The 22,921-nt window shown below is 40.2% G+C and overlaps 1 protein-coding gene across 6 annotated transcripts in view; it reads left to right on the top strand.

Moving 5' to 3' along the window:
- Positions 1-22,921, top strand: part of SPIRE1 (spire type actin nucleation factor 1) — an 81,678-nt gene that overhangs the window by 39,260 nt on the left and 19,497 nt on the right. For 3 of the 6 annotated variants that reach the window (XM_083746785.1, XM_083746783.1, XM_083746781.1), the window contains exons 4-10: positions 3,363-3,488; positions 6,580-6,663; positions 7,047-7,211; positions 8,150-8,236; positions 9,297-9,426; positions 12,131-12,172; positions 21,007-21,173. In XM_083746785.1, the coding sequence (XP_083602911.1) occupies positions 3,363-3,488; positions 6,580-6,663; positions 7,047-7,211; positions 8,150-8,236; positions 9,297-9,426; positions 12,131-12,172; positions 21,007-21,173 (801 nt within the window). The remainder of the gene's footprint in view (positions 1-3,362; positions 3,489-6,579; positions 6,664-7,046; positions 7,212-8,149; positions 8,237-9,296; positions 9,427-12,130; positions 12,173-21,006; positions 21,174-22,921) is intronic. The other 3 variants (XM_083746786.1, XM_083746784.1, XM_083746782.1) reach the window with 1 other exon arrangement.

Below are 22,921 nucleotides of genomic sequence, written 5' to 3'. Positions count from 1 at the left end.
GTAAAAAATCCAAAAATAATAATAAGAATGACAATAATCCAGACTCCGCATGTATACTATAACTAGTTGCCACAAGGTACCTGTATATTTTCCCTTGTGGGGCAAAACACAGCTTTGTGTGGTAGGCAATTCAGACTGGCGCGTGTGCGCACACACACACACACACACATACCCAACCCTGTGCCATGGTCCCAATTTAAACTGGTAGCTGTTTTTAACATCTTATTATTATTAATTGATTAATCTTCTATTCAAGCATCTCAAGGTGATGCACTAACAAAACCACCAAAAAGTAGATGTATTTAAAAAAAACAAAACAATATAAAACCAATGCCTGTGGCAGAGTTTTCTTCATCCAGCTGTGAAGATCAAAAGTGTCTTCAGTTGTTTCCAGAAAGTGCAGATAGTGGACACCTGTCATACCTCGACAAGAATGCTGTTCCTTAGGTGGGCAATCATACAAAAGGTTCTGCTCTGAGTCACTGTGGAGCAGGCTTCTGGTAGTTTTTGGAGTTTGCAGCAGAGGCTCGCCCACATATTGCAGTGACCTGCTGGGTATATAAGTGATAAAGCAGTTTCTCAAATATATATATATTTAATTAATTACAGGAGATCAGTGATGGTTCTCCTGTCCAGTGGCGTAGCGTGGGTTGTCAGCACCCGGGGCAAGGCAAGTAATTTGCGCCCCCTAACCCCTGGATTTTAGCACTCGAGTGCGAGCGCGCCCCCCCAGATGTTGCGGCCGACCCCCCTGCACCCCCCCACGTTACGCCATTGGGGCTGGGGCGAGTGAAGGAACCAAGGACCCCCCCCTTAAGGCTCAGCAGGAATTTATTAAATTTATTATTTGCGGGGGCCCCGCGGGCCGAGGCAGCCGAAGCCCCCTCCCCTCGGGCGCTTCCCCGCCCCCTCCTCTCCTTGGGCGCTCCGAGGCGCTCCAGATCCGGGCTTGGCGAGCGCCTCTCCTCCCCCCGGCCTGGTCCGGGGGCTTCCAGCCGCGCTCCGTCCTCGCCCGCCGCCCCCCCCCCCCCCGCGGCTGAGACTTGCGCTGAGAGCCGGAGCCAGCGGCGCCCCCTTCCGCTGGGAGACCCTCGCCCGCCCGCTGGCTTCCTCTCGGACGGTTTTGGGGAGCGCAGGGCGCGGCGAGGCCCCTCGGAGCTCTCCTCCCTCCCAGTCGGCAGAAGCAGCCGCCGCCTGTGGCTGGGCTGAGGGGATGGCGGCGGGGTGTGGAGGCTGCCCGTGCCCGGCCAGGCGTTGGTGGCGGCGTCGGCGCTGCTGCAGCAGCTGCTCCTCCTGCGAGCAGTGAGTGGAGCGCAGCCGCAGCGGCGGCGGCGGCGGGAGGAGCGCGCGCGCTAGGGCGCAAGGCTGGCGGTGGCGGCGGGGAGCCCGGCGGAGGAAGGAACTTGTCCCTTCCCTCTGGACTTGCGCCCCCCCAGATGTTGCGCCCGGTGCGGCCGGCACCCCTGGCACCCCCCACGCTACGCCACTGCTCCTGTCTAGTTTGGCCCTAAGACTGTCTAACAACATTTCTGGAGACCAGGTTATTCTCCCCCACCGCACTGCTGCCTTCTCTCACACAGAGGAAGCACAGGAGTTGTTTCAAGCAGTGCTTTTGAGAAGCGCTTTAATTACTGCTCATCAGCTAATGAGTGGAGATTAAATCCTACTGCTTGGAACAGGGCATACAGCCAATTCAGGATTAAACCCTCTCCTCTCACCCATCAACTGATATCACCAGTGACGTCAGCTGATGGGTGAGCATACATGGCTTGGAGAAAGTTGCCTTGTGGGCCAAATTGGACCTCCTGGCAGCCCAAGGTTGGCCTGGAGCCAGAGATTCCCCACCCCTGATGTAGAAGGAGAGAAATGACTTAGGTACAGCTGCCTGATTTCCTTATCACAAATGCCTGTGTGGCTGAAAGGATGCGAAGATGGCAGGTATTAGTATCAAAGGCAAGAACCAGTAAATAGATTTTGACTATGTGAATAAAAATACACAGCCCAGGATTGAAGTGAGGGGCTCACATAAGGCCTTTGCTTTGCCTCTGAAATGAAGATTTGGTGAAATGTGTTTTATCTTGCAGTTCTACAGCAAATGCATGACGTTATTCAGGCTATATTTTTGCTGCTTAATCAGAGAATTGTCATTAGTTGGTCTTTTTGGTCCCATGGGAAAGAATTTTTTTCACTCTCTAGAGAAAAGAGAACAGCAATACAGCTCTTTTCAAATGATGATTAGAAGTGGAAGCAAGCGTGTATCTTTTGAACTCTGATCCCAGACAGACTGAGTTGTTGTGGTGCAGATTTCAAGGCTTTATCTGAAAATGCTTATATAGAAGCCAAGTGAGCTCTGAGAAGTCAGTCAGTTGTGAATATTTTGTTGTAATTTGGTTTCACTCTTGATGAAGTACATTCAAATGGAGCCAGAAGTTTTGTTTGATCTTTCCTGATAGTTGTGATTTCTGTTAGCACCGGGCTGGCTGGGAGAGTTGTGCTCCCTACTCAAATGAGAATGAACCCAGAGAGAGAAGCTGGCAAGACTCCCCTGTTTACATAATGTGACCTCTGAATGTAGATGGAAATGCTCTAATCTTCTTAGTGATCTAAGCAAAAACTGAATACCGCAACCCAGTTTCTAGGCATCCCAGAAGCTGTTTGAAAATAAAAGCTTCCCATAGGAATTTAGTTAAGCAGCACTTCCACTTCTATTTTTTGCTTCTGTTGTAATGTATTCCAGCTTATACACAGACCTTATTGCATTCCAGTCTTATTCCATGTCTACCAAGTGATAGAATAATCAAAATACACAATAAGCATGCAAATGGTGGGTGCGTGGGTGCATATGTATATTTGATAATATTTTAAGTGCAGGCATTTTAGATTCTCTTTCTAAATGGCTCAGGACCACAATACCTCAAGGACCACACATGAACCAACCTGGACCCTGCAATCATAATCTGAGGCCCTTTTTTGTGTGCCAATTCCACCAGAGTCCCAGAGGTCAGCAACACAAGAATAAGCCTTTTCTGTGGTGGTTCCCTATTTGTGGAATGCTCTCCCCAGGGAGGGTTGCCTGGCTCCTTCCTTATATATCTTCAGACGCCCCGGCAAAAACATTTCTCAGTATTTATGCCTTTGGCTGATTGAACATTCTATAGCCCTTAAATGTGTTTGTAGGAAGGGCATTATTGGTTTGTTTTTGTTTTTTGCTTTGTTATGTATTTTTTGAACTTTGTGATCTTTAGATGAAGGGCAGTATACAAATATAATAATAATAATAATAATAATAATAATAATAATAATAATAATAATAATGCAAGAACAATGATGCTTATATCATTAAAACATTTGTTTCCCCCTAGCTCTGTGCTGCTCATCTACCAACTCGATCAGATGCACCAAATCACTATCAAGCAGTGTGCCGGGCACTATTTGCAGAAACAATGGAGCTGTATACATTCTTGGCCAGAATTAAAAGTGCAAGAGAGGTAAGCATGGTAAAAGCCATGAGTGTTTGCTTTACTCATTTTTGAGACTTGTTTCGTTCTGTACACTAATATGTACACATACTATGTCAAAAAAGGTAATTTTTGCCAGAATAGGTTGGAGGACATTCTGTTGTAAGGATGATGCTTCCCACTGAACTTGTTAGGTAGGATTTTTAGAGCCTTTCCTCATCCTCTTCCAGACCTAGCCTGCCTATGGCTTTTACTCTCTCTTGAAATATTCCTATATTTGAACCTTTCTAGTGATATGAAAGATTCTTATACAGTACATCATTTGTGTGTCCCAGTCTGAGCAGTTTGTGTGTGGTTTTGCCCTCCCTTTTCCTCTGTCTCCTCCTGAGAGACAGGGGGAGGGGCGCAACTGGAGCTGGTTCCCCAGTGGCTCGTTCAGAATGGTCCTATTTCTTTTTGTTATTCCTCTTCAACAATATTTCTGTTCTTTGGTTTCAACAGATTTCTTCTCTTGTCTGTTTCTTTTAATTTCATACTCTTACAGTTTCACGTTTGTTCAGTATGGTACTGCATATAATAAACTCTCAGCTAAATAAAAATAAAGGGTTGTATTCAATGCTAGTTCTACTCAGAGTTAATTCATTGAAGTTAATAACTTAGGTTCACTAATTTCATCAGATTTACTCTATAACACAAATTAATTATGCAGGCATTGTGATAAAATTAAATATTTAAGGGTGAAATACAACACTAAATAGATTGTTCAATCATTACAAGCATTTCTGCTTGCCCAGCAGAATTATCTCCCCTCTCCTCCCACTGCGTGCTGTTCAGGGGCTTTTTGGGAAGAGGGGAAAGCCTCATTGCACTAGCAGGAATCCTTGTGCTGGCTTCCACTAGAGGAGCCAGCCCTAAGAGTTAATAAAATATGTAATGGGATCAAATGTAATGCTGCACATACTTAAATATGAGACAGATGCTGAGCTTTCACACATTTGCAAATTTTGAATGAAAGTTTGATATTAAAATGGCAACCTGATTTTGGCAACTTTAGCCTTTTAGTATTAACAATTCCTTTTGACGACAGAGATTTGACAGTGACTTGCAGTACAATCCTAACCTTCTTTACTCAGAAGTACAGTCCTACTGAATTCAGTGGGGCTTACTTCCAGGTAAATGAAGTTAATATTGCAGCTTTTAGCATTTAGGTGGTATATTAAAAACAATGATACTGTAGACTTAAATTTGTGGTGACCAGAAAGCTCTTAAAATAACTGCTCTCTGGAGAGGTTTAGAGTGTACACTCTGATTTAATGCTGCAGTGACCTTTGGTTCAATAAAGAATGAGCCATTTCCTGTCAATTCAACAAATCTCATTTGAGGATTCGACTTATGTTCAATGTCATCCACAGGGTCTATTTTTTCATGCTGATATGATAAAACTAGAATGTGTACAGATGTATATAATTTGTGTGGTGAGCCTGCTGTGGAAGTGCACTCATTGTATTTTGTTCAGAATTACAGCCTTTCCCCCAAATTGAGTTCAGTAGAAACTGGTTCTGCATAATTTTTGCAGAAGCTGACTGTGCACATGACTAATTTGCTGGAAGTAGTGATGTCATTAAACCTCTTGCCATGAAACTTAGTGCCCTAATGTTCATTTTCATTAGTTTTTCATCGTAATAGAGCAGTCAGGGTGAATTGGTTTTACAATTCTATAATACAAACAACAACAATATGCTTACTCAATAGAGTTTACACATCAAGCATCCAAACTGTCTATTACCTGTCCTTTTGTATAGAAAGCAGTAAAACTTGTTATTTAAAATAAAGAAGGAAATGCAATCTCTCTGAATGGCTCAAGCTTTCAAATGATCTCTCAGGGGAGATTTCCCTGTATTATCTTTCCCAACAGATGTCAACCTTTTCTGGGATCATTAAATTTTCAGCAGCTTTTTACATGTTCTTAGCAAAAAGTTAGTTTATTTACCTGAAACAACAATGAGTGAAATTCAGGTTTCAGTTAGGTGAAATTATAATGGAATGTGTCACATTATTTATACAAAACTTTCAATTGGCAGTGGTGCAGAGATTTCTAGTGTTAAGCAGAGCAGTGTATAATCAAATCTCCTTGGTGGAAAGATTTATATACAGATGCAGGAAATAATAAGAAAACAATAGAAGGGAAACATATACGCATGGCTTCATCTGACACAAACTGTGACAAATATGACACTATTACATCAAGTTAAATAAAGTACCTTTAAAAAGGTCAGGTCTAGAAATCTAGCAATAAACCAATTTAAACAACAGATGAACAGATTTCATTCCTTATATTACAAGTTTATAAGGTTGATTACAAGGTTGTTGTAAATATTACAACTAGTTAATGTATGTGAAGTGCTTTTAACACCTGAAAATGTTATACAAATGTCAGCTATTTATTATCATTATTAGTGGTGGTGGTGGTAGTACGGTGAATAGCTTGGAGATAGGGCAGGATGTTCAAATACATTTCATATTAGGTATATGGGTACCCCACCAAAGAGGACCTCCTTCTCAACCTATAGACTTCACTTTTTGGGGAAACAGAAACCAATGCATCCACTCACAGATATTAATGGGCCCCCAGTGTTAGACCATATAGACCTTCTAAAGGTAATAATTGCAAATCTAAATGCCTAGCTTCAAGGCTGATACCACCCTCTTAGATCTCAGGTCAGCAGTGTCATTCTGAATCAAGTCATGGATAACAACTTTTTTAAGCGACCACTGATCCAACACTGATAAGCCAGAGTCCATTCTTGAAGTCCTGCGTTGACATCAAACCCAGACTAACAAGGGTTGAAGGAAGAACTGAAACCCCTTTCATTAACCATGTGTTGTTTTCTTGCCTGTGCCCCTCCTTTCTCTGTCTCTACCATTTTGATTCTGGACCCCACTTCATCCCCACTCTATTCACCATCTGTTGCCTACATTGCAAATATATTGGCTGAGATTCAAAGATGCCGTTCCACTAGTGTACAGCCTCTTTTGGTTATGAAAGGGCTGGTTCTGATCTATTCTGACCATACTGCTGCTGTTTCATTGCAACATATCTACCTTCTATTTTAACCTTCAGAATTTGAAGAAGATGCAGGAAATGGACAGAGAAGGAACTGATGACTCCAGCGCTGATCTTGATGATTTAAAAACTGCTGATTGGGTAATACTGCCTTGTAAATAATACACTAAATATTGTGGCCAAATATTGTGTACGATTGTGGAGTGTTTTTTGTTTTTGTTTTACTGTTCGTGTGTTTTTATTTATTGATAAGCATATTTCCAAACCTCCAACTCTTTAAACATATTGTGGTAGTGTACAATAAAAACATCAGAATATCATAAATTTATAAATATTATCTATACAATTTATATAATACCTATAAAAGCTTATAAAATTTTATATTTAAAACCATAACTAAGAAAAGTTATAAAAGTTAATTTAAACTAGTGATCATTATGTTTTGGATCAGCTTAGTTATTTTTCTTAGTGGGCTAACATTTGATTATGGATTCTGAAAAATATTAATGTTCTTGATTCTTCAGGCTCAGTTTTGGGTGCAGGTCATGCGAGACTTGCGAGATGGTGTGAAACTGAAGAAAGTTAAAGAACGTCAGTTCAATCCTCTTCCCATAGAGTATCAGCTCACTCCGTATGAGATGCTGATGGATGATATTCGATCCAAACGCTATACTTTAAGGAAAGTTATGGTAAGCTGTGACAACACAAGTTAAAAAAGAAATGACCACCTTTCACTGTGTCTTTTGGTGAAAGTCAGGTTTATGATTCCACACATATCCATAGAATAGTGGTGGAAACCCTGCAGCTTGTATAGATGGCATTATGCAGACCTCTGGACATTGCAGGCCCGCTCTTGTTCTGTAGACCACTCCTCTGGAAATTATTTCCTCTTCCATGGTGTGTGCAGAGGCAGTTTTAAAGGCAGTGCGACTGGTTTGTCCGCACTGGGTCCTGGTGCCACAAGGGATGCTTCAACAATGGTGTAGAACAGAGCACGAGAGGCAGTGGGTGCTGAATTTTAGCATTGCATGGGGCACCGCTGAAATTTGAGAGCCGAGAGAGAGAGAGAGAGAGAGAGAGAGAGGGAGAGGTGTGTGGGTGTGGGTGTAAGTAAGTAAAAGAGAGAAAGAAACAGACAGTGGGAGACACAGAGAGAGAGTCCAAGCGGAAAAAGCCTTATAGGACATATAACATCTTTGTTGCTGGGAATCACAAGTGGGGAAAGTGCTCTTGCACTCATATTCTGTTTGTGGCCTTCAGGCCTATGTAAGAATAAAATGCTGGACCAGCAGCTGCTGTTATGATCATTTTGGCAATTTGGGTGGGTGGGTGAAATGGAGGCAATATGGAGGTGGAGGTTGCCAATGGCTGCAGCAAGCAGAATTCGTCCCATTGTGCCTTGCTTCCTTTTGGCTGTTGTGATAGTTCTGGATTTTTGGTCTGATTCATCAAAGATAATTCTTAATGTCAAACAACATGTTATTATCTTCAGCACCCCTTAGCTGATTGAAGACTGTTGATGCGTTTCAGTGATTATGATGGTTTTAGGATGCATTGCCCTGTTTCCATTTTCAAATTACCAGATGATACAGATGTGCAGATAAAACATTAGTTTTCTCTCTTTCAGGTCAATGGGGATATCCCTCCACGATTAAAAAAGAGTGCTCATGATATTATCTTGGACTTTATCCGATCTCGACCTCCATTAAATCCAGTATGTAATCTGATATGTGCCTTTTCCAAGTTAAGATGTAGCTTTTAAATATATTTTGTTTGCAATAATTATTTTTATTGATGCTCCTACCACTTCTCACCTGAAAAATGCTGTAGAATAGAAAACACAAACATTTTCCATATAATCTATCCCCTTTCAGCTTTATAATGCTTGCATAGAAAGTTAAAACAAGTAACAGGAATTCTTTTAAAATAAAACTCTCTGGTATTTTCACTTTCCTTCTCCCTGCTCACAGTATATTGCTCTCAGTAGGTTTTCTCACCTTGAGTCTTGTACTCTTCCTCCCTTCTGTGGCCAATTCCTGCCCAGACATTGCCTCTCTTAATTCCTCACACACTCGTTGGGCCATTTAACCAGGGACAGGTATGCCCAAATGCACTTCCTCCTGTTGGTCATGCTATCTTTCCCCCTTGATATTTAACATATACAGGATTCAGACAAGCACTAACTTTATTGCTGCCAGACTCACTGTTGAAATAATACGCATTCCTTACAAACCTATTTCAGCCAGCCTTGTTGTTTGCTTTCTGGGTTTTTTCATTCCTGACTCTGTCCACACAATTTCCAATATCAATTTTTATTTACACCTGTATTTCTTGATTCAAGGAGGGAGAGGCTTTAATTCACTATAAATCATATTTCCCATTTAACTTGTAGCCTCCTAGTTGTTGTTTCCCCCCTATCACCCCCAGTTCCTGGTGAATATATCCTTTTTATTTGAAAGGGGGTGGGGGAATACTTTAATTTCTAAATGGGGCAAGTACAATTACTACCAAAAAATTAGCTGCCTTTGCATTGAGCACTGAGGAGAAACAACATGAAGAAACAAAGTCTATCAGACCTGCTATCTTGAATTTGATCTAGTTCAGAACCAGTAAGGTTTATTATATAAGCCTGTCTGGATCAATGCCTGAATCCATCCCATAACCCTCTGTGTGTTTTAGTTTATGAAAGACTTCACCATGATAATAATTTGCTGTACACATCTCTTGTGAAGTGTTTGGCATCAATTCTCTACTTTTGTATTAATGTTCACAAGGCCTCTGCAAGAAAACTAAAACCAACCCCACCAAGACCACGTAGCCTCCATGAAAGAATACTGGAAGAAATCAAGTCTGAAAGAAAACTGAGACCCGTCTCTCCTGATGAGATCAGGCGCAGCAGGCTAGGTATTTTGATTTTGATTTTTGATTATATTAGTCCTGGGTGGTACTCTGCTGATGAAATTATTGCATATTGCTAATGGCTTGTATCCAACAGGTATCATTCCGCTTACTGAAGGCTCATTGATGAAGCAGAGCCTTCTATCACGAGAACAGGGAATGAGACATTCTCCAGTGATTCCCCACATACCTGCACACTTTTGTGCTGATTTGGGGGTGTGGGGAATAAGGGGCTAAAGAGGGAAGGAAATTGCTAAACAAAACCCACCTTCTGATTTTGATAGGTGGTGATTGTACCTAAGTTGCTTGATTCTTGTAGGAGTGAAAAAACCAGTATGTTCACTGAGCTCTCTTCATAAGAATAGTCATTAAAGTGAAATAGAATGTCTGCAAGCTCAGGAGCTCTGATAAAAGGCACATGGGCTCTGTGTTTATTAAAGTAATAATAATGATCAGTGATTTAGACCAGCTATTTCAATTTTCAGTTTTTCTTATGTTGGTCTAGGAAAATAATAATTGCCACAGTGATCTTTGCTGGACACATGGAGTAGTTTTCCACTAATTTATTGACAGGTAGCAGTGGTTGCTTTCCTTTTGTACAAAGCAACATGTCACTTATTCTTTTGGTGTATGGGGTGTGTGTTTTTAACTTCTCTTCCAATTTCTGCACAGTAGTCCTACAAGATTCCATTTAAATGCAATAGTGTGATATCTAGTCCACATGTAACAGCTTGGAGAAGAGTGATACCCATACCACTTTCTACATTAATAAAAATCAAGGTAGATATATGCTGCAGCATTGGACACAAGAACACACATCCTCTCAAAAACTAAATAAAAACAAGTCAATGAAATTATAGGGCATTGATGCAACTGGAAAGAGATATTTGTTGTCTGACACTTAAAAATAAATAAATGCTGAAACTCTCACATATTAAAACTTTTATTTAAAAGTCATAAAACAGCACCACCATGAGAGGACTTGTGTATCTACTATTAATGTCACAGGCAATAAAGAAGGAAATGCCTATAAATGGGGAGGGAACCATCTTCGTCCCCATCAGGGCGCTAGGCTCCACCTATACCAGCACAGTGTTTCTTTAATTTTTGTTGTTTTCACTGCTGCTACCAGAAGGCAGAAAATTTTGCTTAGGGAGGATGGATCTTTTCTTCCAAAGTGGAGTTTAGCAACCCCTAAATTATAGTGTCAGAATATTCAGTCTGAATACTATTGCAGTTCAAGTTATCTATTTACACATCCAGCTTTACAGTATATAATTATGCACCAGCAGTGCATACTCTGATTATCAGCAGTTGCCTATTTTCAGTTTTCATGAGAGCATAGTCAAGTGATTAAAAGCATGAGTTGTAAACCAATTTTAGTTCAAATTTTAGCATATTGGGCAGCTTTAGGCAGACCACCATTTTTCAATCTTAATTCCGCGTCTGTAATTTGTGGATAATACAGGCCTACATTCCATGGTTGTTGTAAGGATTACTGAGTGAAGTATGTGAAGCACTTTAAGCATTTAGAGAAAACACTATAATCACCAATAACTGCTCTTTTTACCGCCAAGATGACCTTATTCTCATCAAAAAAATGATAGATATCTTTGAAGAATAGTTATTTTGTGCATTTGGCAATTTACAGTTGGGAGTAGAGTCAGGGATTTTATGCCAGGACTGAGATTAATTGACCGAACTATTTTGAGTACCTCTGCAATTGCATGTGCCTACCTCCTTGAAATGTAGTGCCATAATGTTTGCCACTGTCCCTCACCCTCCTTATGTATTTATGCATGTATTTCTATTACAGAATAACTTTTTCAGCAGCATCTTTGTGACAGGATTCTTTTTTTTTTTACTTTACCAGTGATCCTAAGTACATTCATAGCCATTTCTAACATGACAAATTCCCTATACCAAAATAATTTTGAAATATAAAATAGAATTTACAAAATCAAAGCTGAAAAATTGCAGATCTGTTTTTCCATGTGTATATGCCACAGAAACCTGCTAGCAGTCAGAACTTCCTTGCAATTAAACATGTGAAGCAACAAAAATGTGTATTTTTTTGTATGCAACAGTGTACACAAAGATTTATATGCAATTTTCTACACTCATTTAAGTAATTTGTCATGTGTCAAGTGGCCCTTACTGAAATCGATGTGACTTTGGGCCAAATTAGAAGGTATTAATCCTGCATGCAGGCTTCAGGAAAGCCTTTACTTATGGCTATGTAATGTGAAGGCAGTGTAATGTTTAAAAGATTATCACCACATGTGCAGCCCAGTTATGCAGAGTATCTGTACACCAGCATCATCCCTGATGAGAATGTGCAACAATGATAGGTATATTATAGACGCACATATTGGGGGCTGCAAATGCAGTAAATATATTTTAAATATCATACTCACTGTGCTCTGCATGTGGAGTTAATATTAGCTAAACTGGCCCTTCCAGGGAAATACATGTTTAGGATCCAGGTGTTAATGTATTTCCAACCTCCCATGATGCTGTTGCAGTGTTTACACTTACACCTTTACTGCTGTAAAGAAAAAGTGTCTGACTCATTTCAGATTTAGATTGGCCTGTATAATACAATTTGAAATGTCTCTCATTTAAACTAACCTTCTGTTTTCTTTGTGTTCCCTTAAAAACAGATTGTTTTTCTTTTGTCATTTTGATTTCTTTTCTTTTCTTTTTCCAGCAATCCGGCCTCTTAGCATGTCTTACAGTTTTGACTTGTCAGGTAAAAAGTGCTACAGCACCTGACGTGGTTATTGTGATAACTGTAAATCGTGTTCCATTCCATTTCTTTGTTTAATGTAAGAAAAACATCTTAAGGATGTTTTTCCAAATCCTAGTCTGCAGATTTTAAGATTAATTTAAATATCATCTGAGATACACACTAAAATCATTAGCATTTGTGTAAATATTTATTTTAAAAAATACTGTAGTTATAGAAGAGTGCAGAGCTAGTATAATATATTTGAGTAAATACCCATTACTCTCACTGGGCACCCAAAGGGAAGGAGTAACTCCTCTATGAAGAAAGGTTGCGGCATTTGGGACTTTTAGTTTAGAGAAAAAGTGAGTAAGCGGTGACATGATAGAAAAGTATAAAATTATGCATGGCATGGAATAAGTTTTTCAGAAAAGTTTTTCTGCCTCTCTAATAACACTAGTACATGTGGACATTCCATGAAGCTGAATCTTGAAAGATTCAGGACAGGTAAAAGAAAGTACTTTTTCATGCAGCACAAAGTTATATGGAACTCGCACCCATGGCAGGCAGTGATGGCCACTAACTTAGACAGCTTTAAAATAGGATTAGATACAGTCACGGAGGAAAGGGCTATCAAATGATGGCTCTTATCTGCCTCCACAGTTGGAGGCAATAATGCTTCTGGATACCAGTTGCTGGAAAAACAGGGTGGGAGAATCATCTTGTGCTCAAATCCTTCTTGCGGATTTACCACAAGCATCTGGTTGGCCACTGTGATAATGGGGTGCTGGACTATATGGGCCATTGGCCTGATCTAGTAGACTCTTCTTGGGTTCTTATAAATTTATTCACAAACCATTTATAGAAGATTGGTTCTGTTGGTTCACTGTACCAGTGCAATGCTCCACAACAGTGTTGGTCCAGAACTCCCTTCATACTTGAGCCAATGACAGGCATGATCTTCTAACCACGATTAGCAGTGGCCTCTAGGCTCATGCAATTTTCCTCCACTTCCACATGTGAATTTTCCTTCCCTTTTATTTTCATATGGCAAGATCAGAGCTAGGTTTGAAGGAGTCCAGGAGAAAATCTCCTCCTAGGACCTCCCATATCACCCTGGTCTTTGCATCAAGTAAGCTTAACAAGTAGCTTTGTCACTTCTTAACATGTTTTCTCAATGTGGCAGGTACACTGCAAAGTGAAGCACTTTCTGAGGGTATTGCCACCTGCCATTTTCATTTCCCAGAATACCTCTTGGCATCAGGTTCCAGAAGCATTCTGAGGAAAAGCAGATGGTGGGTGGATGCAGCCTTGGCAGCCACTTTGCAGCATGGACACCACTTTGGTAAAAAAAATAAAAAATTAACAAAGACAGTGAAACGTTATTTCAGAGTCTAGCATTAGCCCTGAATGGCCTTCCTGGGGCCTATGAGTCCCAGAATTTACCTGACCATTGCAGGTGCTCACAGTGGGCCTGAACCATGATGTAGTGTAATAGCACATGTGTACTAGTATTTCATCTAACCATGGTAAGCACCAAATAAGAGTTTGCAACTATCATTAAAAGTAGCTTTCAGAACTCTGGGGAGAGCTAAGCAGGGCTAGCAAAGATTCTTGTGCAGGCATAACATTAGCCATAGCTAGTTCTGAAAATCTAAGAGAGAGAGAATTCACATGGAATAGGGGAGGAGGAAGGGTGATAAAATGAGAACTTACTATTCTTTCTTGAACTCATAACCTTATAAGGTTGTTTCAATAGATACAGTGGTATCTTGGGTTACAAACACTTCGGGTTACAGACTCCACTAACCTGGAAGTAGTACCTCGGGTTAAGAACTTTACCTCAGGATGAAAACAGAAATTGTGCACTGGTGGCGCAGCAGCAGCAGCAGGAGGCCCCATTAGCTAAAGTGGTACCACAGGTTAAGAACGGACCTCCAGAATGAATTAAGTTCGTAACCAGAGGTACCACTGTACTCTCTTTTTTCTGTTACTAAAATTATATGTGCTACATTAAACAGGGTGACATCCAGTGATATCTGCCTGCTTGCGCAACAATGCTTTGTGTTTCTCTTCTCCCCATTTCAGCCCCCCTGCATGCCCCCAAAATCTGCTCCAGAGGGGCTGCTGTGGGGAGGAAAGGGAGGTGAAATCCTGTTGCACAAATGGACACCCACTTGTAATATGTTGGATCTAACCCATAACCTTTCACACTAATACATTAATATGCTGCAGATTTACTATTTAACATGTTACAGATTTTAACCATGCTTTGGATTTGAATATTATCTAAAGAGCTTTTGCTTTTCCGTTTCTGTTTTAAAAGTTTTATACAGGCAGGCATGTGCATCACACAGAAATGTGATGTTGGTACTTTATCGTCTGAATTCTGAACCTTCCTCTGAGTTGTGCTTTTGGGGAGCAAATTGAGGAGTTTGTGGATAGAAGCGGGCTAGCACATGATCAGCACAAGCTTCAGTTATGATGATTTTGGATTAAGGAAGAATAGGCTGTATTCAGGAGTTTTCTTTAACTGTGTTGCTGTATGTGTGTGTTTTATTCAATTGTTTAAAAATGGATATTTTCATTTGCTTCCATGTTAATTGGTGCTTTCATCATCATCAACTTACCTGCTTGTTTTGTCTGATGATTTGATGTTTACAAATAGGGAATCCCTCAAAAAGGAGAGCAGTAGTCTTATTTGTATTATTTTTTACAATGTTTGTCCAAATAGTTTAAGTATAGTTTTTGTTTTTGAATTAGGCTCTGTTATTTTCATCACTATCATTATTAATCGCTTATGCCGGTGGTTTTCAACCTGTGTGCCATGGCAACCTGGGGTGCCTTGAATGATAATCAGGGGTGCCATGTGCAACACTGGTCTCTGTTCTTCTTTGCCTCCCTCCTACCTCTGATGCCCTCTCATGTTTCTGCCTCCCAAAGGCTTGCACAGCTGTTTGTTGCAGCAGCCCTGGCTACAATCTCTCCAGGCAAATGGTGCCTCTGGGGCTGGCCAGGGGGTGCTTCTCAGGCCCCTGTGGGGCAGTGAGAGGAGGCATATCTCTTTGGGGCAGGAGGAGCAGCTCAGAGACCAGTGATGGTAGCTGCAGCTGCCCAGAGGACTCCCAAGGAGACGGGAGAAGAGAGGAGGCTGATGAACACTCCACAAGGGGGGTGTTCAAAAAGTGGTGAGTGGCTGCCAGCTTTGCAGGCAAGGGTGGCATAACTGGGCTCCTGAGCCATACGGGGTGCCACAGAAAGAATGTAGTTGGTCAAGGAGCCATGGACCCAAAAAGGTTGCACACCTCTGGTTTATGCAGTACCATTGCTATACGTGACACCTTAGAGTTTCATTTGTAAAGAACAGCCAAGTCTCTACCTACAAGGAGCTTACTGTCTTAAAACTGAGAGTAGGGGGCAAGAAAGGAAGGGAAGGAAATAAAGTGCAGAAGATTGGTAGAACTGGGGGAAGGGTTGTAACAGGAAACAAGGGCTTAAAGTCAGAGTGGACATGTGGATGAAGAAGCATTTTGAGATGGTCTGAGCAGCAGTAGAGGTCAGTGTTTTGAGTAAAGAGGACTGAGTAAATAAGAAGGCTTTAAGTAATGGAAGGTCTCATCTCTATCAAGAGCTGAAAAGAGTTGCAGCTGCTCTTCATAATCCTGTTGTTGAAGGTGACACCAAAGTGTGTCAACTATCAGATAGACTCTTGGGAAGATCAAGGGCATGAAGATTAGTCTGCACATGCAGATGGAACAAGGATCATTGGTTTAAAAAGGCCCCTGTTTTATTTATACTTCCAACAGGTTGCCACAGAACCACAACTCTACATTAGTCCTTCAACAGTGGACAAGCCACTAGCCAAAAACATATGTGGCTGTGTAATTTTCACAGCCTGGTTATACTTCACAGCCTGGTTATACTGGTTATACTGATTTTTATTATGAAATCTCCCTTGTATAAATTGGAATGTTTTTTGGGGAGGAAGCACTATGGATAGGGAATCAAATCTCATGGCCCATCAAACCTTCCATGAGGCTGTCTTTGTCACCAGAAAGGGGAGGTGGTGCATGCTAGCCACCTTTTATTGAATTTGTGTGAACTAGTGAGTGGGTACAACAGGAAGGAAAGTGAGTCCATCCAGTTCTCCCATCTGAGAGTTGTCTCCCACCCTGTAACCACTACAGTTCCCTCAGGTTTCTGACATTTTCCCTCCAGGAAGGTGTTGCTTTAAGCCTTTGCTGTCATACTTGGTTTCCTCCAGAAGACCTGTTCCATCTCTTGGTGTGTGCCAATGTGTGTTAGAGGAACATAGGGATGCCTATGGAGCCACTGACTTTAATCATAATAACTTTAATCATAGTATGTTACTACATTGGTCATGCTTGCTGTTCACATTTCCCTCGCCTCTTAAATTTAGACATTCCTTCTAATTGATATTTCTGGTCAGTTTTAGCAGCTGGCTAGACAGAAGTGTTGGGAGAGGAAGGTTTTTTGTTTGTTTCTGTTTTTAGCTTAAAAGTGCTGCTTTCTTATTTTAAAGATGAGCATTTCAGTGGTTTTATGTAAAAGAGGGTGACAGGGAGTGTATTTCATATTATATGCAATTTTATTTATGTATGTGAAGTGCTGCCCATTTTATTTTGGTTTGAATTCAGGTTCTAACTAGAAGATAGAAAAGCTGAGGTACAAGAAAGGGAGAGATGGATCGTTCCCCTAACCCAGCTATTCTTGGATTATCCGATCCCCCAAAATGTAACTGGAAATCCACTTCCATAGAGCTTGTAAATTAAATACTTTTTAAGTCTGAAGCTGAAGCAGTTATTCAATTGATCTTGAAATGGTTCAAATAAATTACTTGATGTTTCGACCAGCTGTGCAAAGAGGATTCAGTAATTAATAATTTAACAAAGATCCCACCAGGGAACTATTTTCAGAGGAAACGATAACTCTTATTCTCTGAACCCACTGTATACTAACAGGGAGGTTACAGAGGAAGCTGTTTATGGAAATTAAGAAGATTAGGAACAGATTCTTTAATATCAGTGCACAATTCCTGGTATTCAGCTACTTAATTGAATCAGGAATTTTATCTTTAAATGAAAAGGCCTGAACTAGGATTCTGGAAGGAATTTTTTTTTGTTTTGACTATGGCAGACCAACACGGCTACCTATCTGTAACCTGAACTAGGATTTCTCCTAAGAAAGTGGATTTGATCAAAGACATTATGTTAACTAAGAAATAGATGGTCCTCCCTACTTCTGCCCTGCTCACCATCTAGTGCAGTTTATTGAAAGAGGAGACTTCTAATTTCCTTGATAATCAATTACTTGGTCATCAAGGAGAATGACAAAAGAAACCAGGACAAAGGTTTTCATGACTAGGATCGTGAACCTAGTTATGCCTAGGGAGATCTGTCAAACATCATTTCCACAGATTAATTTGTGTGTTTTTTATTTTGCTTTTTATTTGTTTTCTTACTTGATGAACAAACACAGACAATAAAATAACCAAAATAAAAAAATGACAACATCAAGGAAAAAAGGGAAAAAATGAAAAAAAGCATACATACAACCATAAATCTGTATGTTCTTATATACAGATTTATGTCACCCTATTCTTTAATCCCAATTCCTTTTCTTCTCTAATAGGCTTCCGTCCTCCACAGATTAATTTGGTAAGGTGTAGAAGCTCTGGGCTACAACTATCCATAACATTTTCCTTTTCAAGAAGAAGGAATTCCAGCAGGTTTAGCTATAATGAAATTCTCTCTTCTAGAAGTGCTGGTGCCCTGTCCTCTTTTCCACCCAGCCACCCTACTGCTACTCCAGCATAGCCACACAGAGGACATCAGTTGTTTTTAATTTTGATTTTGATTAGCAGCATCTGGGGTTACATTGACGTGGTTAATCATAAATCATGGTTTATTGAAACAAGTCAAATTCATAACCCTAGCTTTGAAGTTGTCTTTTTCAAGTTGTAATTAGCAACATGTTTAAGTATGGACTAGCCACACAATCATTCTTATCTAAGGGCTCGTCCACAATTCCTTTTGTGCCACATTTCTAGGCACAGGTCAGCACTTTAAAGCTCTGTGTCCAAACCTGCATTTTACCACTGAATCGGGGCAAACAACAATAGGTTTTCTGCACACAGAGCACTTTAAAGTCCAGAGTTGTGCCTGGAAGAGGAAGTCTGGATAATCCCTAAGTCACCTTGTGACTTATTTTTATTTTTCTGTCGTCTCCAGATTGTACCCATATCTAGGCAAACAGCATATTAAAAATCCTAAGCATCTATTCTAATTGTCATTTCCAATGAAAGCTGCTCTTGAACACAAACAGCATATGGGTACATGATTGCTCATGTTCATATATAATTTATGTTCTCTTTGATTCATTTGGTAAGCACAGTAATCTGTACCTAGAAAGAAAAGGTGAATTCCATTTTGGTTTGTATTATCTTTCTTTACACATTAGTAGTAGACACTGATACAAAATGTCATAGCATTAAGGCTCTTGCATACCTATCTAGGAATAAGCCCCAGTGAAAACAAATGGACTTACTTTTGAGAAGATATGTATAGGATTGCACTATAAAGAGATCCAACTTAGCCATTTTCCAAAAAAGATTGTAGCCTGTGATATTTGATAGCTATTTTTCCATCTTGGCAAGATGAGAAATGTATATTCTGCAGCCAGGCTACTGTTTGTCTTGGAATTGCTGACTAACACTGGAAGTAACTGCTATTGCTTCCCATTTGTCTGACTAAATTAATCTGCATTGAATTAATTAATTATCATTTCAGAGTTTATACTGACAAAAAACAGCCTTTAAAAGCCCTGTATTTACAGTAATTTTGTGGTGTGTGAGAGATCAAATAGCTAGCTGTATTTTTTGCTGTAAATTTAAGTTAGTTGCCCTTTACCGTCTGTTTGAATTATTTTCAGTCTGAAAATTGGTTATAAGCAGTTGCTTCCAATATTTTATTCTATTTTTTACTGGTCTGAAGACATTGTGGCCTTGATTCTCTTGAGATTACTAAAAGCTGGGAAACGGTAGGGATATATATCATATGACAGAGGGATACAAGTGTCTTGCAGCAAAAACAATAGAGTGTTTTGTGGGACCTTAAATACCTAACAAATTCATTTTTATGTTTGTTTGTTTGATGCTCTTTGTCAGAAGCTCTCTGGACAGTTCACCGCATTAAAATACAAAATACAAAATAAAAACACAAAACACATAATAAAAACAAGAACAAGAACAAAACTAACCCATAGCAATCCCCCATAAACTTCCATAGACTAGTCCTCTTCATCAAATGTTACCTGCAGTTGTGTCTGTATGTTTATCTATACACACACACACACACATGTATGCACACACATACGGTATATACACACATTTGGCAGGGAAGAGGAATGTAAAGAGTGAAGTTGAAGGAAAGCAAAGGATGGTGGAAATAGCATAACTATCACAGTCTGCACTTACCTGCATATCATTTTCCTTGCACTTCACTGTTTAGAATCCTCCTCCCTTAGCTCCCTTCGTGCATCTGTTGGCTGTTGTCCACAAAAATGTGTTAGGTGCCACAAGACTCCTGGTTTTTTAAAATCTATATCTTAAGTGGTAATAGAATTATTTAAAGGTAAAAAACAAATGTTTTTTCCCAACTACATATCAGTTGGAAAATACTTACAAGTGTGACCAAAAAATAGTCTGGTAAAATGCATTTCAAGCTATCCTTGAGCTTTTTTCTTTTCTTTTTGTTATATTTTCTGTTTGTGTGTATGTTTCCTTGTGAATTTCCTTTGGGTTCTGCAAGGTGTAAGTAGCTGGCTGCTGATATGCTAAAACTATTTTTAGCAATATTGGATGGATGATTTGTTTATCCACAGTTTCACAAAATCAAAGTAGATTTGCCTCTAAAAATAGAAGCACAGATTTATATAATTGGAATAGATTATTTACAACACCCATCCAATCAGGGCCTGGGATATTTCGTAAACAGAAATCATGAACCTGACTCCCTCCCAAGCCTTCCTTGGTGCCCATGTGCACCAGGTTGGAGACCTTCAGTTTTTTAGTTTGTAATTGCAGAGCAGTTGCTGGAGCTCAAAGTCTTTTGATTTTCAAGGATTCTTGGGCAGGGGGCAGAAGTATCAGGGGTGGCTTCCCCACCTAGTAGCCAATCTTGTTTGCTTCCCTGTTGCCCTCCGGCCATGTGGAGCTGACAGTAGGCACTTGCTTCACCCCATGAAGGGAGTGTGTGTGTGTGTGTGTGTGTGATTCAGAATATGCATTTGGGCAGAGAGTGAAAAATAGGTCATAGAATCATAGAATTGGACAGGACCACGAGGGCTATATAATCCAACCCCCTGCACAGGAATATTTTGCCCAACATTGGGCTGGAACCCACAACCCTGGAATTAAGATGTCTCGGGCTCTACTGACATAGGTACCTTTCAGCACAACTGAAGTCTAGTAGAGGTACAGGAGGGTTCACATGGGCAAAAGTGCCCCCCAAGTTTTAACATTTTATTGGTTTTATTGAACTTTGAGCAAAGGGTTATCTGCTAGAAACACAAATAAGTTTATAATTTGAATGAGATCAGGTTTTTGAAAGTACATTTGTGAAAGTCACATGCTTCCCTTCCTCCTCAGATCCACTAATGCTTTTCTGTTGCATCACATCCACATTGCACTCCAGTGTCTGTAATTTTATAGAAAAAAGAGATAAATTTCACAGTTGTGAAACTTCAGTATTAATTGCGCTGTGAGAAACAAGTACAGTATAAGTGGAGTATACTTTTCTACTGTGCCACCACAATAATTTTTCTCTTTCCCCCCCTAGATGTATCAACACCAGAGGCCTCCAAAAATCTTTCAGAAAGCTGTCAGAATGGCAGCTTTTCATCAGAAGCAAAGGTGAATGGCATTGGTGCTACTAAGTTGACAGTACAACGGAAGAGACTTTTGAAAGCTCCCACTTTGGCTGAACTGGATAGCTCAGATTCAGAGGTAAGGTGCTGGTTGGTCTGAACCTCTTTTCAGGATTTACATTTTTGTTGATTAATTTCTATTTTGTCAGACTTTTTTTTGTTCAAGGTATTATATATTTGTTTTTTGAATAATTCTAAATCTTACCTTAAGCCAGAAAAGGTTTGCAGAGCAATTAGAGATCAATACAAGCAAGTTGCTGCCCCCAGGCTTAAAATCTAAAAAGACATGACACAAAAAGGAAAAGGACTAAGGGAGAAGGAAATAAGCAAACTTAGGTTTAAGTTACAAGTTACTCTAATAATCATTGGGGGGGGGGGGGTAGAAGAAGTTCAAGAACAGGCGTAGCCAAAGTTATTGGTCTCTCAGTTCTGCCAATGAACTGGTCTATATCCCTTCTCTTCCCTTCTGCCTTGTGGAATAGCCACTGTTAGATGATGATCATATGGAGGTGTCTGGCTTCTCAGCAAAGCTGGTGGCCCTGCATCCCTTGAAGGTTGGTGGCTCAGGAACTAGAGTGGAGACGGGAGAGACTTTGGGCTGTGTCTTTCAATAAGTTGCGTGTGATTCCTGTGCCCAGCACTGCACATTCTTTAAACTCCTGAGTGAAGAGGAGGCACTGCAATATTTGCCTGTCCATGTTTGGTGTCTTTGGGAGTGCTGGCATGGTTTTGTCTGATTGTTCTGGTCCCAGGGAACTTTATGGCCCTTCCAAATTCTGGAAGCTCAGGCTGAATAACAGCACATAGCATTTCTTGTAGAATAACAGTTTCTATCTGTCACAGGTCTATCAGAGTTCAACCTTCTTTTTGCTCTTGTCTGTATTCAGTGATACTTTCCAGTTGGGTTATAATGCTGTATCCCCTCCCCTAAATAAAACAAGTAATGAATCAGTCTTGACAAAATGTGAGGTTTTCCACATTTCTTTTTAAGATTCACAACCCAGTTCTAAAATTTAGTGAACAAAACCTAAGTAGGTTTCCGTGAACCTTTGCTAGGACTCAAGGTCAAAGCAATACTTGAACAGGCGACTTAAGGGATGTTCTATGGGGATTCAGTTTGTTTGGCTAACGAGGCAATTGCAAGGAGACGCGCCATCAAGCAGGTAAACTTCCATGCACCAGTAAGCCAGGTAGCATTCCTGATGCCTATAAAAATTTCCAGGTCAGGCATGCTTGTAACAGAAGCATTCACCTCTTTCTCACCCCACCCTCAGCTACTGAGGAGTTGGAACAGGCAAACTTACAGTACCAGAATATTTTTATTACAAAATGCATTGTGATAAAATCATCAAGGTTTTAACACTGTTTATATATAATGCTAACAAGAAGTGTCTCAGTTAAAGTTAACTCCTATTTAACTTAAACAGAAACTGAATTAATTACAGCTCTCTTCTCTAAAGTTTTGACATAGAAGTCTTGATTACAGATGGATAGATAGTTCAAATTTGGTTTATGCCAGTTTCACTTTTTTTTTTAAAAAAAGTGTGTTTCAGCCCATAGAGACAATCATGTCATCCCCACCCCCTGCCATATAATTTTCTTCAGAGTGATGACACATAATCACAAACTATTGTTCCGGGGGCCTTTGCAGCTCCATTTTTAATCCATGCAACAGGAGCTGTACTTTGTAGCTGCTCAGAATGGCTTGTACCTTTTTTAAAAAAGTTAAAATGAAGCTCTTGAACCACCTTGTAGTATTTGTTGTGGATCTGGATTCCAAAGTGAACCACGTTATGACCTGCACAGAAATCTTTGTTTGTGTATCAA

The sequence above is a fragment of the Podarcis gaigeae genome (genome assembly GCF_964106915.1).
Source record: "Podarcis gaigeae genome assembly, chromosome: 7".
Taxonomy (NCBI): Eukaryota; Metazoa; Chordata; class Lepidosauria; order Squamata; family Lacertidae; genus Podarcis; species Podarcis gaigeae.
This window is presented reverse-complemented; position numbering and strand designations above follow the sequence as displayed.